General features: G+C 53.7%; 1 protein-coding gene across 3 annotated transcripts in view; it reads left to right on the top strand.

The window, feature by feature from the left end:
- CTNNBIP1 (catenin beta interacting protein 1) overlaps positions 1 to 7,172 on the top strand; it is a 49,460-nt gene extending 42,288 nt beyond the window's left edge. For all 3 annotated transcript variants that reach the window (XM_021683421.2, XM_021683420.2, XM_021683422.2), the window contains one exon: positions 5,725 to 7,172. In XM_021683421.2, the coding sequence (XP_021539096.1) occupies positions 5,725 to 5,783 (59 nt within the window). In that variant the 3' untranslated portion in view covers positions 5,784 to 7,172. The remainder of the gene's footprint in view (positions 1 to 5,724) is intronic.
- The last annotated feature ends 7,159 nt before the right edge of the window (positions 7,173 to 14,331 follow it).

The following is a 14,331-nucleotide window of genomic DNA, read 5'->3' as shown; positions in this document are numbered from 1 at the left end:
GGTTGTGAGTATGAGCCCCACGTTGGGTGTAGAGATTACTAAAACAAAATAAAAACAGAAACTGGGGCGCCTGGGTGGCTCAGTTGGTTAAGCGACTGCCTTCCGCTCAGGTCATGATCCTGGAGTCCCGGGATCGAGTCCCACCTCCGGCTCCCTGCTCAGCAGGGAGTCTGCTTCTCTCTCTGACCCTCCCCCCTCTCATGCTGTCTATCTCATTCTCTCTCTCAAATAAATAAATAAAATTAAAAATAATAATAATAAAATAAAAACAAAAACACTTTAAAAAATAAGAGGGGCACCCGGGTGGCTCAGTTGATTGGGCGTCTGACTCTTGATTTTGGCTGGAGCTGTGGTCTGGGGGTTGTGAGATCGAGCCCTGCCTAGGCTGCGCACTAGGTGTGGAGCCTGCTTGAGATTCTCTCTCTCCCTCTCCCCCTCCCCGCTCTCTCTCTCTCTCTCTGTCTCTCTCTCTCAAAATGAAATCTTCAAAAAATAACAATAGGGGCGCCTGGGTGGCTCAGTCGTTAAGCGTCTGCCTTCGGCTCAGGTCATGATCCCGGGGTTCTGGGATCGAGTCCCGCATCGGGCTCCCTGCTCCGCGGGAAGCCTGCTTCTCCCTCTCCCACTCCCCCTGCTTGTGTTCCTGCTCTCGCTATGTCTCTCTCTGTCAAATAAATAAAATCTTTAAAAAAAATAACAATAAAAAATAACAGTAAAAGTAGAGCCAATAAGATCTGCTGCTGTGCTATATGCAGAGTGTGTGCGCGTGCGCTCTGACGCACGCGTGCGCACACAGGACGGGGGTGGGGGTGGGGAATCAGGAAGTACCCCCCACGCAGGGGTTTTGAGCAACTAGAGGATGGCTGAGGGTGGAGTGGGTTTGGGAGCCGCACCATTTGGCATTCCACCAGCACCATATGAGGGTTCCAACTTCTCCACCTCCTCCCCAGCTCCTGTCATTGTCACTTTCTGATTCCAGCCATCCTAGTGGGTGTGAAGTGGTGTCTCATTGTAGCTTTGATTTGCATTTCCATAGTGACTAATGATGTTGAGCATCTTTTCGTGTGTTTGTTGACCATTCTTATATCTTTGGAGAAATCTCTAAGTTCTTTGCCCATTTTAAAAATTGAGTTGACTTTTTATTATTATCGAGTTGTGTTGTTTATATATTCTAGGTACTGGTCCCTTACCAGATATATGACTTATATATCTTATATACAGATATATTGTAATTTATTTTAATTTTGTTTTTTTAAAGCTTTTCTTTTTTCTTTTTTTTTTTAAGTTTATTTAAGTAATCTCTAAACCCAACGTGGGGTTCGAACTCACCACCCTGAGATCAAGGGTCACATGCTCTTCCGACTGAGCCAGCCAGGTGCCCCCCACCTTTTCACTTTTTTGGTAGTATCCTTTGAAGCATAAATGTTTTTAGGTTCGAGAAAGCCCAGTTTATTGATTTTTCCCTTTATCACTTATGCTTAGGGTGTCATATCTGAGAAATCATTTCCTAACCCAAGGTCATGAAGATTTACTCCTGTGTTTTCTTGTAAGAGTTTTATAATCTTAGCACTTATATGTAGGTCGTTGGTGCATTTTGAGTTAATTTCTGTATACGGTGCAAGGTAAGGGTCCAACTTCGTCCTTGACATGTGAATATCCAGTTGTCCCAGAACCATCTGTTCAGTTCTTTCCCACCCAGTTGTCTTGATACCCTTCTCAAAACTTCACTGACCCTAAGTGGGAGGGTTTATTTCTGAACTCTTTGTTCTGTTCCATCATCCTACATGTCTCTCCTTATGCCAGTCCCAACACATCTTGTTTGCTGTAGCTTTGTAGTAGATGTAAAATCCCCAAAGTGTGGGTCCAACTTTGTTCTTCTTTCTCAAGATGATTTTGGCTGTTCTGGATCCTTTGCATTTCCCTACGAATTTTGGGAGCAGCTTGTCAATTTCTGCGAAAAAGGCAGCAGGGATTTTGATAGGAGTTGTGTCGAATTTCTTCCTATGATGTTTTTGAACAGTGATGTTTTGTACTTTTCCGAGTACAAATTCCATACTTCGTTTGTTAAATTTATTCCTGTTTTATTATTTTTTATGCTCTTGCAAATGAAATTGTTTCCTTCATTTGCCGATATTCATCGCTAATGTATAGAAATACCAATGGTGTTTGTTTATTGATCTGGTATCCTGCAACTTTATTTGTTCTAATAGTTTTTTAGTGGATTCCTTAGGATTTTCTGTGTACAAGGTCCATGTCATCTGCAAATAGAGTTTTACTTCTTCCCCTTTTTAATTTGGATGGCTTTTGTTTCTTTTTCTTGCCCAATTGCCCTGAATTGAGCTTTCAACACAACATTGAATAGAAATGGCAGGAGTGGACATCCTTTTCTTCTTCCTAATCTTGAATGGGGAGAGCTTCCAGTCTTTCACCATTAAGTATGATAACAGCTGTGGGTTTTTAGTAAATGCTCTTTATCAGATTGAGGAAGCTCCCTTCCATTACTAGTGTGTTGAGCGTGTTTCCGTGAAGGGGTGTTGAATTTTGTCAGATGTGTATTCTGTGCCTGTTCAGACAATTGTATGGTTTTTGTCTCTTTTTTCAGGTGTTAAAACACCCTTGCATTTCTGGGATAAATCTCACTTGTTCAGAGTATGGAATCCTATTTGTATATTGCTGTATTGTTTGCTAGTACTTTGTTGAGTATTTTTGCATATCACAGGTATTATGAATATCTGTATTCATAAGAGAGATGGGTGTGTGTTCTATTTCTCACGATGTCTTTGCCTGGTTTTGGCCATCTTTATCTTTCGGTATGTCAGAGAGTGTTGAACAGGAGAGGCTGCTCAGCTTCTCACCTCCCGTGCTCACCTGCATCAGGTGGGGAGGGATGGCCGGAAGCTCTGAGCCCGAGTCCAGAAAGTGCCAGGAGATCTAACAATGGGATGGACACAGCCTCATGTGTAAAATGGTATAGGAAACTAGCCGACAGCCTGGAGGCATGGGCTGGGCCTTCCTGTTCTGAGCTTTGTGATTGCCAGCAGGGACAGCACCCAAGGGATCTGCCACATACTGGACTTTAAGGGAGCAGGAGGGACCGTGGGGACCAACCTGAGGCCCCCAGCTCTAAAGCTCTAAGAGCTCAATTTACAACAGCTAACTGAGCAGCGCACCCTCCCTGTTAGGCTGCTGGCCCAAATTTCATGGAGAAGAGGAGAGAGAAAAGCAACATCCTTGCCTAGAGGCCTGCACGTTCCCGGTCAGGCCCTTGTGGAATGACGAGTGCAGGCCAGCCGATGATAAGGACAGGTCAGACAATGCTCTTGCAGGGCCTGTCCCCTCTTGGTGAGGCCTGGGAAAAACAGCAAGTCCTTTGGGAATGGAACAGGGCACAGGATGGGCAGCAGCTCTGTGGGCCCTTTCCGCACCCGGCTCCAGCAGCAGAGTGGGAGGCTCTAAAAATGGAAGCTGCCGATTTCCCCACCCCAGCCGGGGCTGGGACACCAGCCGGCACCGTGGCACCAGTGGGACTCTGGCAAAGCTTCAGTTTCAGGTGTCTTGCTACCCTGTGTGACCTTGAGGAGGTCACTTCCTTCCCCAGCTCAGAACGTCACCCTGGTACACATGCCGGGCAGGCCGCGGTGTCGGCAGTCCTAGCCCCTGGTCTGTTCCCTCTGCAGACTCACCATTCCCTCCTAGGGTAGCCAACACTATTTCTGTGCCTGCAGCTCAGTAGAGAGGCCTCAGGTCCCTGCGAGAGAGCCCACGAGGCAGGCAAGGAAAGAAGCAGGTGGGCTGCCACCGCTCGTGGCTGACCACTCCCCTTCCCCAGCCCCCGCCGGCCCCTCTGGAGTAGCGAGCTGGGCAGGCGGCGCACGCCCGGGAAGAGCCAGCGTCTGGTAGGTAACCAGCTCAGCTGCTCTGCAGGCTATGATGTCATCTTGGATTCTGTGGTTGCTAGGAAAATTCTGCCTGCAGTGATATTTCATGGTCCTAGGACCGAGGCGAGAACAGAATGTTCCCAAGAAGACAAGGGGAAGGATTTCTAGGACTTCCCAAGCAAAGGAGCCCCCATCCCAAGAAGCAGATAATTGGAGCTTCTTGCTAGATGCTTATTCCCCTTTTCAGGAATGGAAGTTGTGTTGGTAACAGCAGAACCCCCTCAAGGCAGATTGGGGTGCCAGTGGGGGGGCTGGTTCCCTTGGCAGGACCTTGGTGCGCTGGTGGCCAGAGTGAAGGCCCATCTGTGATGTTGCGTCCTTGTGGGTGAGCCCTCCTCCTGCAGCACCCACAGCTGGGTGCCTCTGCCAGCCCTTGGTGTGTGGTGGGACGGTTAGGAAGGAGGAGGGGGAGCTCCTCTGTGGTGTGGAGGATGCCGGCCAACACCGTGCCTGAAACTCTGCCATGCACCACGCACACTGGCCCCCTCTTCTGTGGCCTTTCCTCTGTCTGCCCTTCCCATCCTCCCCTCCTGGGGAAAATCCCTCCAGTGGTCTGGAAGAGAAGTATGTCCCAAAGGCCCTGGCCGCTGATTCTTTGTCAGGGCGTGGTGAAGAACCATCCGTTAGAAAAGGGGGAGGGGCGCCTGGCTGGCTCAGTCGGTAGAGCGTGCGACTCTTGATCTCAGGGTTGTGAGTTTGAGCCCCACATTGGGGGTAGAGATGACTTAAAAATGAAAATAAAAATTTCTTAAAAAAACAAATACTATGGAAAGAGAGAAAGAGAAAAAGGGGAGAAAACAGTAGGCCCCAGGGAGGGCCAGGGCCCAGGATGGGGCGGGACCTGCTGGTCAGCTTGCCTTGCCCTGCAGCCTCTTCCTGCCCGAGCAGCCTTGGGTGGCTGAGCTGCTTTGGGTGGCTGCGACAGGTCAGTATTTTGAGCTCTTTCCCTCCTCCCTCTTGCCTTTTCTGGCTGCATGTCAGAGCCTGTCTTATGGAAAACAAGACAAAGGAAGTGATTTCATGAGCGCCTGGACCAGAATCTCAAATCCATGATTAAAAATAACAATAATAAAGATTCTGGCCATTATCTATCTCTGTAGGAGGCAGGCCGACTGCATGCTGGAAATGGGCCCGGCTGTGCTCCTTTGAGCAGGTGCTGGATTTGGGCAAAGAGGGGTGGCTATTAGAAGTCCTAATGAGAGGCACCTGGGTGGCTCAGTCGTTAAGCGTCTGCCTTCAGCTCAGGTCATGATCTCAGGGTCCTGGGATCCAAGCCCCGCATTGGCTCCCCGCTCGGCGGGAAGCCTGCTTCTCCCTCTCCCACTCCCCCTGCTTGTGTTCCCTCTCTCACTGTCTCTCTCTGTCAAATAAATAAAATCTTTTAAAAAAAAAAGCCCTAATGAGCAAGAACCTCCAAAGGGATCAAGACACGAGCCTTGAGAAGAAAGACGGAGGTTCCCAGCGCCCCTGGCTTTGGTGACCTTGGAGCAAGGGATGTGAGCAGAGCCCTGCGCTAGGACAGCAGCCCTGGGTTCTTGTCATGCAGGCCTGCAGTGCCATAGCCTTAAGCAAGCCTCCGAACCTCACCCCTACGGCCCCCCTGCCACCCTACGGCAGGGTTGCTGGCCTGTCCCCTGGCCAGGCTGTCAAGAAGGCCTAGAGAGGAGGTGGGCTGCCTTGGAAGCACTGGGTACTGGGGAGGAGCGCCCTAGGCGGACCAACGCTGCAAGGGGCCCCAGCCGCCTTGCGTTGTCCCGTCCAACGGTTCTTTCCCCCTGGTCTGCAGGTGCCGAGGATGTGGTGATGGCGTTTTCCAGGTCGGAGACGGAGGACCGGAGGCAGTAGTGGTGAACCCCTTGGAACACCCTGGAAGCTGGCAAGGGCCAAGAGATCTGTGAGGACCTCGGCCAGCTGAGTGGCAGCAGATCACCTTCCCGATTCCCCTGCCCCTACACCCCCACCCCGCCCCACTCCACCGTCACTCAGCAGGGCTGGCCTCGAGGGAGCCACCGGTGGTGCAGTTACAATTGGCTTAAGGGGACGGACTCATGATTGGCTGCAGAAAGAAACCTTTTTATTTTTAAATCTTGACCAACAGAAACCTTTTATTTTTATTTCTGACTTTTTTTTTTTTTTTAATTTGCGCCTCGGTATATGGCTTCCCAGGAAGCTCTCCGAGATCTGGTGCTTTATTTAGGTCACTTTTTAGGAATGTGAAGAGGCCCGATTGGCTGCTTAAACTGGAAGAGGATTTTGATTGGCCGGCTAGTGGGAAACGGGTTTTTTTCTTTGATTGGCTGCAGGTGTTCTGCTGATAGCAACAGCTTCTCTCTTTTGAATGCTGAAAACAGGGTTCGGGACATTGGTTGTTATATTTGACTTGAAAAGAAAAAAAGAAAAGAAAGAAAGAAACCAAGTGCGCTTTGCAATATTTATTACACAAAGAGCTTGCTGCTGCTTTCCCATGTTTTGTTTGTGTTTGCATTTGATTGGTTTTTGATACGTGTGTTTGGGTTCTCATTGGCTCGTCCAGGACTCCCGTTGCCATGGGCTTTCCCCCCACTCTGCCGCGCGCAGTCCCTCTCCAGACGGGGACCCACCTGGAGAGTGCATTTGCTTTAATGACCACACCTGGCTTCCCCAGCGGGGGGACCCCCAAGACCTCATGCAGTGTCTACAGCTGGAAAGCGGAGCCCCCAAAGAGGTTTGTGCCGTCCAGAACTCGCAGACCGCAGCTTAGAGGCGACCATTAGGCAGGATTTATGTGCATCACTTCCATGCGTTGGCAACCAGCCAGCTCCCTGGGGGCGGGGAGGGGGGGTGGGGGGGTGGAGGATGGAATTGCTGGGCCTCTCCAGCCTGCCCATGCCGAGCACAGGAGCACCGCACTGGGCGGCTCTGTCTTTTCAGCTCTTCCCTCCAGATCTACTTCCTGAGGCCTCATCTGGGGCTCCTCCTGCAAAGGGCAGGAGCTGCTCCTGGCTGTGAGACCCCACAGTGGAGCAGAACTCCCTGCCTAGGAGCCCGGAACCCTCACAAAGCTTGGCTCACAAGGCCCGGGAGGCCTTTGGCTCTAAACCCCCAGCCCCGACCTCCGCCAGCCAGGCTCCCAAGGTGCCTGCCGCTGGGCAGTAGGCCCTGGCCAGCACTCGGAGTTCTCGGATCCCGGGCCTGCGCCCCTCACTGCACCGCCTTCAGAAGGGTCTCTCTCCATGTCAGCCTGGAATGGACGGAGTCATTATTTATGAAGTGCCATCTGAGACAGCTGGCTGGGCCTTCGCTGAGCAGGTCCCACCAGGCTGGCCCTCAACTCAGGTCCCTGGAAACACATTGCCGAGCAGCTGGATGTGAAGGGCTGAAAGAACCCCGGGTCTCTCCCACCTGGCCTCCCCCTGCCCTTCTCCCTGTGTCTCTCACCAGAGTGGAACCCGGGGGGTGGGGAGGTGGAGAAAGATGTAGGCCTCAGGGATGGGGAGCCTCCACGCTCCTCCTGAGATAGTAAATGGCTGAGGCCCTCTTTTTGCCCCAGGTATCCAGAGCCAGGGGAAGACTCTCGGAGCCAAATTTCCCCCTTCTCAGGGCTAGGGCTTCATGGATCACAGGAGCTGCCCTGGGACCATGTGGGCGGTTCATGCTGTGCTCTGAGCATCGTCTGGGCCTTTGCCCCAGAAGGACTTGTGTATCACAGCGTAGATGGCCCTGACCTCCTCCACACACGGGCCCCTGGCCCTGCTTAGCTGACCTGGTTAGGTTACCCTGCAAAGACTGCTGATCCCCCAGGAACGAGGACCGTGGGGCTCCAGTAGGGGCCTGAGAGCATCTTCTTCCCGGAGAGGTGGTGCGTGTGTGCACTCACACACACGCTCCCAGTCCCGAGTGCTGCAGCTCCAGTTGAGCCCCTGGGGAAAATTGAGCTTTTTCCCAGCCCCCTCCCCCCAGGTTATGACATCTGTCACCAGGTGCCAATGCCGTGTTGCCATTTGCCCTCTCTTTGTACCTGTAGCTCCCACAAAGGGTCCATGTCCTGGCCAATGGTGTGTTCTCTGCCCCAGCCTGCCCTTGTCAAGGTCACAGGTGTCCCTGTTGTAACAGCAATGACCCCGATCTGTCTTGTCGTCTGAACGGGAGAGGTGAAGGTGTCGCTGTGGCTCCATATTTCGACTAAAAATATATCTGTTGGAGAAAAAAAATTAATAAAGATTTTTAATAGCTTGGTGCGTGAGCTGAGTTATCTCCCTCAGAGTTGGGTGCACTCACTGATTCCCCGTGTCTCATGGGCTCTGCTGCGGGGCCCTCTCTCCTCAAGGAGGCACCACAAGGAGGGTCAAAAACAGCACATTTGCTGGTTTAATTGTCTGCGACCTGGAGTGGAGCTTGGGCTTTGGAAGGATTCCGAGATTTACCTCGTGCAGCTGACAGGTCCATAGAAGGCTGAGCCCTCTTTTTGACCTGGAGGTTCTAAATATCATCCTAGATGGGACTGAGGTCAGTAGTCTTCAGAGGTGACCTCGCCCCTCCATGCTCCTGAGCGGACACGAGCACCCTGAGAGATGCTTCCTTCCACCCAGACACCCGGCATCCCGTGTGATGGCCGTGGTCTTGGGCTGCTCGTAACAAAAGTCCAAATAAAATATCCGGTCCTTCCATCATCCCAGAAGTGGGAGATTTATTGGTGTTCAGCTGTATATTCAAGTTTAGAAGCTGAAATCATTTCTCCTTTAGGAATTTTTGCTTTGGAAGCATTTTCTAGAATCTTTCATTTCTACCCTTCATCATCCCATTTTAGGTCTTCTTTTTTTTCTTTTGCTGCTTACATGGACTCACTGCTTCTATTTCCTTTTCAAAGAGTTTCACTGGGTGCTAAACACTGTGGGGTTCATAGAATATGAGGACGGATGGCACAATCGACGTCATTCACTCTCAGTGTTGGGAGAGATGTTGGAGGTCGCCTAGCAGCCCACGCAGTGGCCAGATGTGTGCGTCACCTCTGAAATAGCTCTAAAAAAGACTTTGCTTGAATCCGCTCTAGGATGGGGCACTCACTACCTCACAAAACAGCCCATTTGACCTTCAGGTAACTCACATTCATCTTTACATTGAGTTGGCCTGCCTTTCTCTGTAACTTCCCTTTCCAGGAAGGACTTTATGGTTCTTAAGAAACAAAAAAAGATAGTTATGTCAGCCAAACATCACAGAGACGCATCGAGGGCTCACATTAGGTAAATTATTTGTGTTCTGAGTTGCACTGTCGGGGAGTTAACCTCGCAGCCAATCTGCTCTTCTGAGCTGAGCCGCGGAGCAGAGGGAGGGGCTGGCTGGCTCTGGTGCCCACTGCCCAGCTCCCAGCAGCGAGCCTGGAACTGGAGCCCGGAGGGAGGGAGGCAGGCATCCTGCGGTGGGGGGCGGGGAGGGTTGTCTAACTAATGGGAATTAGGCCACCAAGAAAGAGGACTTGGGACACCTCAGCAGGCCAAGGAAAAACACTGGGGGCAGCACTGAGTCTTTGAGGGTCCCTCAGCCCACACAGCAGGCAACCTTCTGGGTTCATCTTCCTAGGTACAGGTGCATGCAGCCAGGATTGACAACAACAGGTGGCCCTGGGACTGCTGAGGCCTGAGGCCAGCTGGGGGCCAGGCTGAGTCTGGGGGAGGCCAGGGATGGGCTGAGAAGGGGGGCAGGGCACCCTGCCTTTTGTTGGTGTTTCCCAGCCCTGGGGGAGGGTGGTTGAGAATGAAGGGCTGCTTTGCCGGTCCCTGCAGGTGCCTAGCAGCTGGGAGAATCCAGGCTGCTCCACCCTTTGAACGGGACCCTTTGTAGCAGGGAAACCAATCCCTCCATGGCACCTGGTTTGGTGGTGGGGGCAGGAACGAGCCTCCAGGGCCGGGAGCTCGGGGTGGGGGGGCCCGGGGACCCTACCACTACCCACCTGCCCCGCCTGCCCAGGGCACTCTCTCAATTTGCCTGTTGCCCATGGCACCCACCCCTTTCCCAGATGATGAAATAGTCCCAGACTGACCTGAGGCCATGTTTAGAAAACGCTTCTCTGTCCAATGAAGGAACTGACATTTCTTGAGCAATAACTGGGCATTTAGGAGATTTGAGGGGGAGGGGGCTTGGGGGTGACCATGGCTGCTAGTGCTAATTTTTTTTTTTTAAAGATTTTATTTATTTATTTGAGACAGAGAGAATGAGAGACAGAGAGCATGAGAGGGAGGAGGGTCAGAGGGAGAAGCAGACTCCCCGCCGAGCAGGGAGCCCGATGCGGGACTCGATCCCGGGACTCCAGGATCATGACCTGAGCCGAAGGCAGTCGCTTAACCAACTGAGCCACCCAGGCGCCCTAGTCCTAATTTAAGGAAAGGCCTCCTCAAAGAATAAGGGCAGTGAAATGCTTGTTGAATATCAGCCAGTGCTTTGCCTTCACTTTCCTCCTTGACCTTGGAACTGCTGCCTCACGGATGGTTTCCCAGAGGGACCTGCCAGTCCTGCTGGGCAAGCAGGCCAGGGGAGCTGCTGACAGGAGCCGAGCCACACCCTGCCCGGGGCCTCTTCCTGAGTCCCCAGGGAAGGAGCAGAGTGTGCAACAGGTGGCCTCCCTGTTTGCACACCTGTGGGGGCCCCGCCCCACATACACAGCCCCGGGAGGTGAGGTGACTTCAGACCTAAGACCTCTGAGAGTTTCCACCTCCTTGGCCTTTGGCCTTGGCCCTTGAAGGGGGTGGGTTTTCACAAACATCTTTTATGCAGGTAACTACCTTGTCCCCGTCTTTTTTTTTTTAAGATTTTATTTATTTATTCATAAGAGACAGAGAGAGAGAGAGAGAGGCGGAGGGAGAAGCAGGCTCCCCGCTGAGCAGGGAGCCCGATGTGGGACTCGATCCCAGGACCCTGGGATCATGACCTGAGCCGAAGGCAGATGCTTAACCCTCTGAGCCACCCAGGCGCCCCCTTGTCCCCGTCTTAATAGCACCAGGGATGTGTGTTGGGTGCCACCTGTGTGCAGGCGCATGCGCTGTGTATACGCCATCTTCAGTCGTGGGTGAGGTACGTATGGTATTATCCCCATTTTACAGATGAGGGAGTGGGGGGTTACATAGTTTGCTAACAATCATCGTGCTACAGTCAGAACTTGGACCCAGGTTGTCAGACTCCATGCTTGTAGCCACTACTTTGATGGGGGTGGGGGTGGGGGAGAGTAAGCCCTAAATCCCCGGGTTGCCCAGTGCCCTCTCTGTGACCCCAGGACCAAACTGGGGTTTGCCCTTGTTCTCTAAGTCCCGCTGTGTCCAGCTATCGTAGGTTGTTAAATATTTGTCGGGTGCTGGCTCCTCAGGCCAGCCCTTACCTCTGGGGTGAAGCCTCTGCCTTTACAGCCTGGGTGTGAAGCTGGCCCCCCACCACCTCATGGTGCCCCAGCAGCTGCTGGGAGCCGGCCATCGAAACTCCTGCTCTTCACCTTAAACCCACTCTGATGCCTCACGTGGGGACCCAGCAGTTCTCCGGGCTAAGCTGGTTTTTCTAGAATAGTTTCCTCTTCCATTCTCCCTGCCTCTTCCTGTTCACAGCCCTGGCCAGAACTGACAGTCCAGCCTCAAAGCACACCTGTCCCCACGTGAGTCAGTGAAAGAGCTCAGAATTGGGGGGCTGCAGGCTAGGCTAGGAGCCCTGCCTCCCTGCTGTGACCTCTGTACTCTTGGGCAGGTCTTGGCCTTAATTTTCTCATCTGTACAATGGGAATAATAATAAAGTCCATTGTACCTTTGACAGATTCTACACAAAAAAATGCTTTGAATCCAATAAAGCCCTAGATAAACACAGTTGTCTCTTGACCTGGTTTATACTGTTTAGTCCCACAGTATAAATCTTTATGTCCACGCAGGTGAGGGCTGGGGAGACAGTGAGACCTCTGGAGGCCGGCTGGTGGGACTGAGAACTGGCCCTGCCCCTAGGCAGCTGCGTGACTTGGGGCAAATTATCCAACTCACTGGAAAAATGGGAACGAGAGCATCTATCCCATAAGGCTGTTGCTGAGAATTATGATATAATGCAAATGACCAGTTTAGCAGAGACCTGCCCACAGTGGGTGGTCGGCACATATGGGCGTCATTAAGTCACGTGATGGTGTCTCTCCCTCCCCTCCCCCCATCCTCTCTACTTTGAAGTCATTCAGAGCAAGGCCTGTGTGCAGCTCCTGGAGGGGAGGAGTGTGGCCGCAGGTCCAGTCAGGTACTTGTTAAATGCTGCCTTTGTTTTTGTTTTTGTTTTTGTTTTAAGAATGATTTATTTATGTGAGAGAGAGAGAGAGTGTTCGAGGGCGAGCAGGGGAAAGGGCTGAGGGAGAAGGAGAGAGAGGATCCCAAGCAGGCTCCCCGCTGAGCACAGGGCCCGATCCCAAGACCCTGAGATCATGACCTGAGCTGAAATCAAGAGTTCGACGATTAACCGACCGAGTCACCCAGGCGCCCCTGTTAAACACTTTTTTGATGAGTAAGAGAGAGCTGAGATGATCCCTTGATAGCGGCTGAGGGAAGAGCTCCCTTCTGCTCCCCTACCCACCCCAGACCTCTCCGTCTGCTAAGCAGCTTTGTGAGGGGGAAGGGCGTTAATTGGAGCAGTCCGTCAGCCTTTGCGCGAACCTGCGGGGCTGAGGGGGTCCCCCAGATGGACCTTGTCTTATCTGGACAGGCAAGGAGGGGCCTTGCCGAGCCTGGGGGCAGGAGTCCTGTCTTCCAGGGACCCTCCTGCTCACTAGCTCGTGCTTAAACTCCAAATAGAATCAGAGCCAGCCAGAGAAGGGGATAAAATTAAATCCTTGATCATGATCAAGTGGTTAAAAAAAAACTCATCACAGCCAGCGGCTCCTTCCCACGGCAGCCGGCTCTGCTTCCGAGCAGACAGGCGGAGGAGGACAGCGGGGCCGCTGAGCCCTGAGCCCTGAGCCCCCAGCAGCCCGCCCTGGCTGCCCTCCTTCGGGCCCTCCCAGGTCACAGATCTCAGCCCCCAGGGCCTAATGTTACCCTTCCCACATTGAACCCCAAGGAGTGGGATGAAGCCCCTCTAGGCCTCAGGCGGTGGCTGCTGTCAGGGGAGGCCCTCCTGGGCTCTGGGCTCAGCTGCACACACCTGGGATCCGATTCAGCCTCTGACAGTTACAGGCTTTTATTTTTTTTTGCGACAAGGTCCATCTGGGGGACCCCCTCGAGGGACTGTCCCAATGAATGCCCTTCCCCCTCACAAACCTCAAGGTTTCTCTCCCGCGTGGAGCCCGACTCCAGGCTCCCTCTCACGACCTTGAGATCAAGACCCGAGCTGAGACCGAGAGTCGGACGCTTAACTGCCGGAGCCACCCAGGCGCCCCTAGTTACAAGCTGTTGGATGGGGACGCATCACTGAACATTGTCAAGCCTGCTTCCCAATCTGGAACATGGGAGTAGTAATGGCAGGAGCTCTCGGGTGCTGCCGGGAGTCAGCGTGTGAGAAGCCGCAGTGGCCTGTCCCCCCGCTGCCCCCCGACACACAGCCCGACAGGCAATAGGGGGTGTGCCGGCTGGGGAGGATTTCACAACCACAAGACTGACTGAAGGCCAGGCTCCTCCTTTTTGTCTCCAGGACCCAGCAGCTCAAACCCTGGGGGCTGCAGGGCAGGGGGGTGGCCCCAATTTCAACCTCCCCCGAGGCAGGGGCTGGGCTGCTCCAGGGGTTTCTTCTGAACGGGCTTTGGGTGGAAAGAGCCATGTGTTGGGGGGAAGACAGGCTGCGAGGCCCACCGCGGTCACGGGGCAGGCTCCCCTCCGGGCCCCTTCCCGGCCTCAGGCCCCCCCTCTGCAGACTGGGCCCGAGGCTGCCCCCGAGGGAGAGCTGGTGGCTGCGATGCAGACGCCTGGCAGGGCAGAGCCTGTGGTGGTCAGGCAGGCCCCGGAGCCGGGAGGTGGGGGGGGTGGGGGGTGGTTGCTGTGAGGACGGGGGACTGAGGTGGCCCTTGGCCTGGGAGCTAGGACAGGGCGCGAGGAAACAATGAGGCGGTAAAAATAGCTCTTTGTTTACCGTAGGCTGCACATCCTCATGTGTCCCTGTGTTTGTGTGAAAGAAAAACACCGACCACCCTGGGGAGCCCGGGCAGCACACCCCGGCCCCAGGCGTGCTGGGGGGCTCGGCTGTGAGCGGAGAAGGGGCCTGGCGGAGGGGACAGCGGGACAGGTCCCCGGTGGGGCCAGCCTCCCCCTTGGCTGTCCCCACACACGCCCCCACCCGCCGCAGTGCTCCAGGCAGCCTCGTGGGCCTCTCTGGCCTCCAGGGGCCGCTCCCTCCGCAACAGCCCAGCCCACCCACCCGTGTCAGCCCACTGCTCCCTCTGGCTTGCTCCTTGGGAATCTGTCTGGGCGTGGTGGGCCAG

Source organism: Neomonachus schauinslandi, chromosome 4 (assembly GCF_002201575.2).
Source record: "Neomonachus schauinslandi chromosome 4, ASM220157v2, whole genome shotgun sequence".
In the NCBI taxonomy this organism is placed as follows: domain Eukaryota; kingdom Metazoa; phylum Chordata; class Mammalia; order Carnivora; family Phocidae; genus Neomonachus; species Neomonachus schauinslandi.
This window is presented reverse-complemented; position numbering and strand designations above follow the sequence as displayed.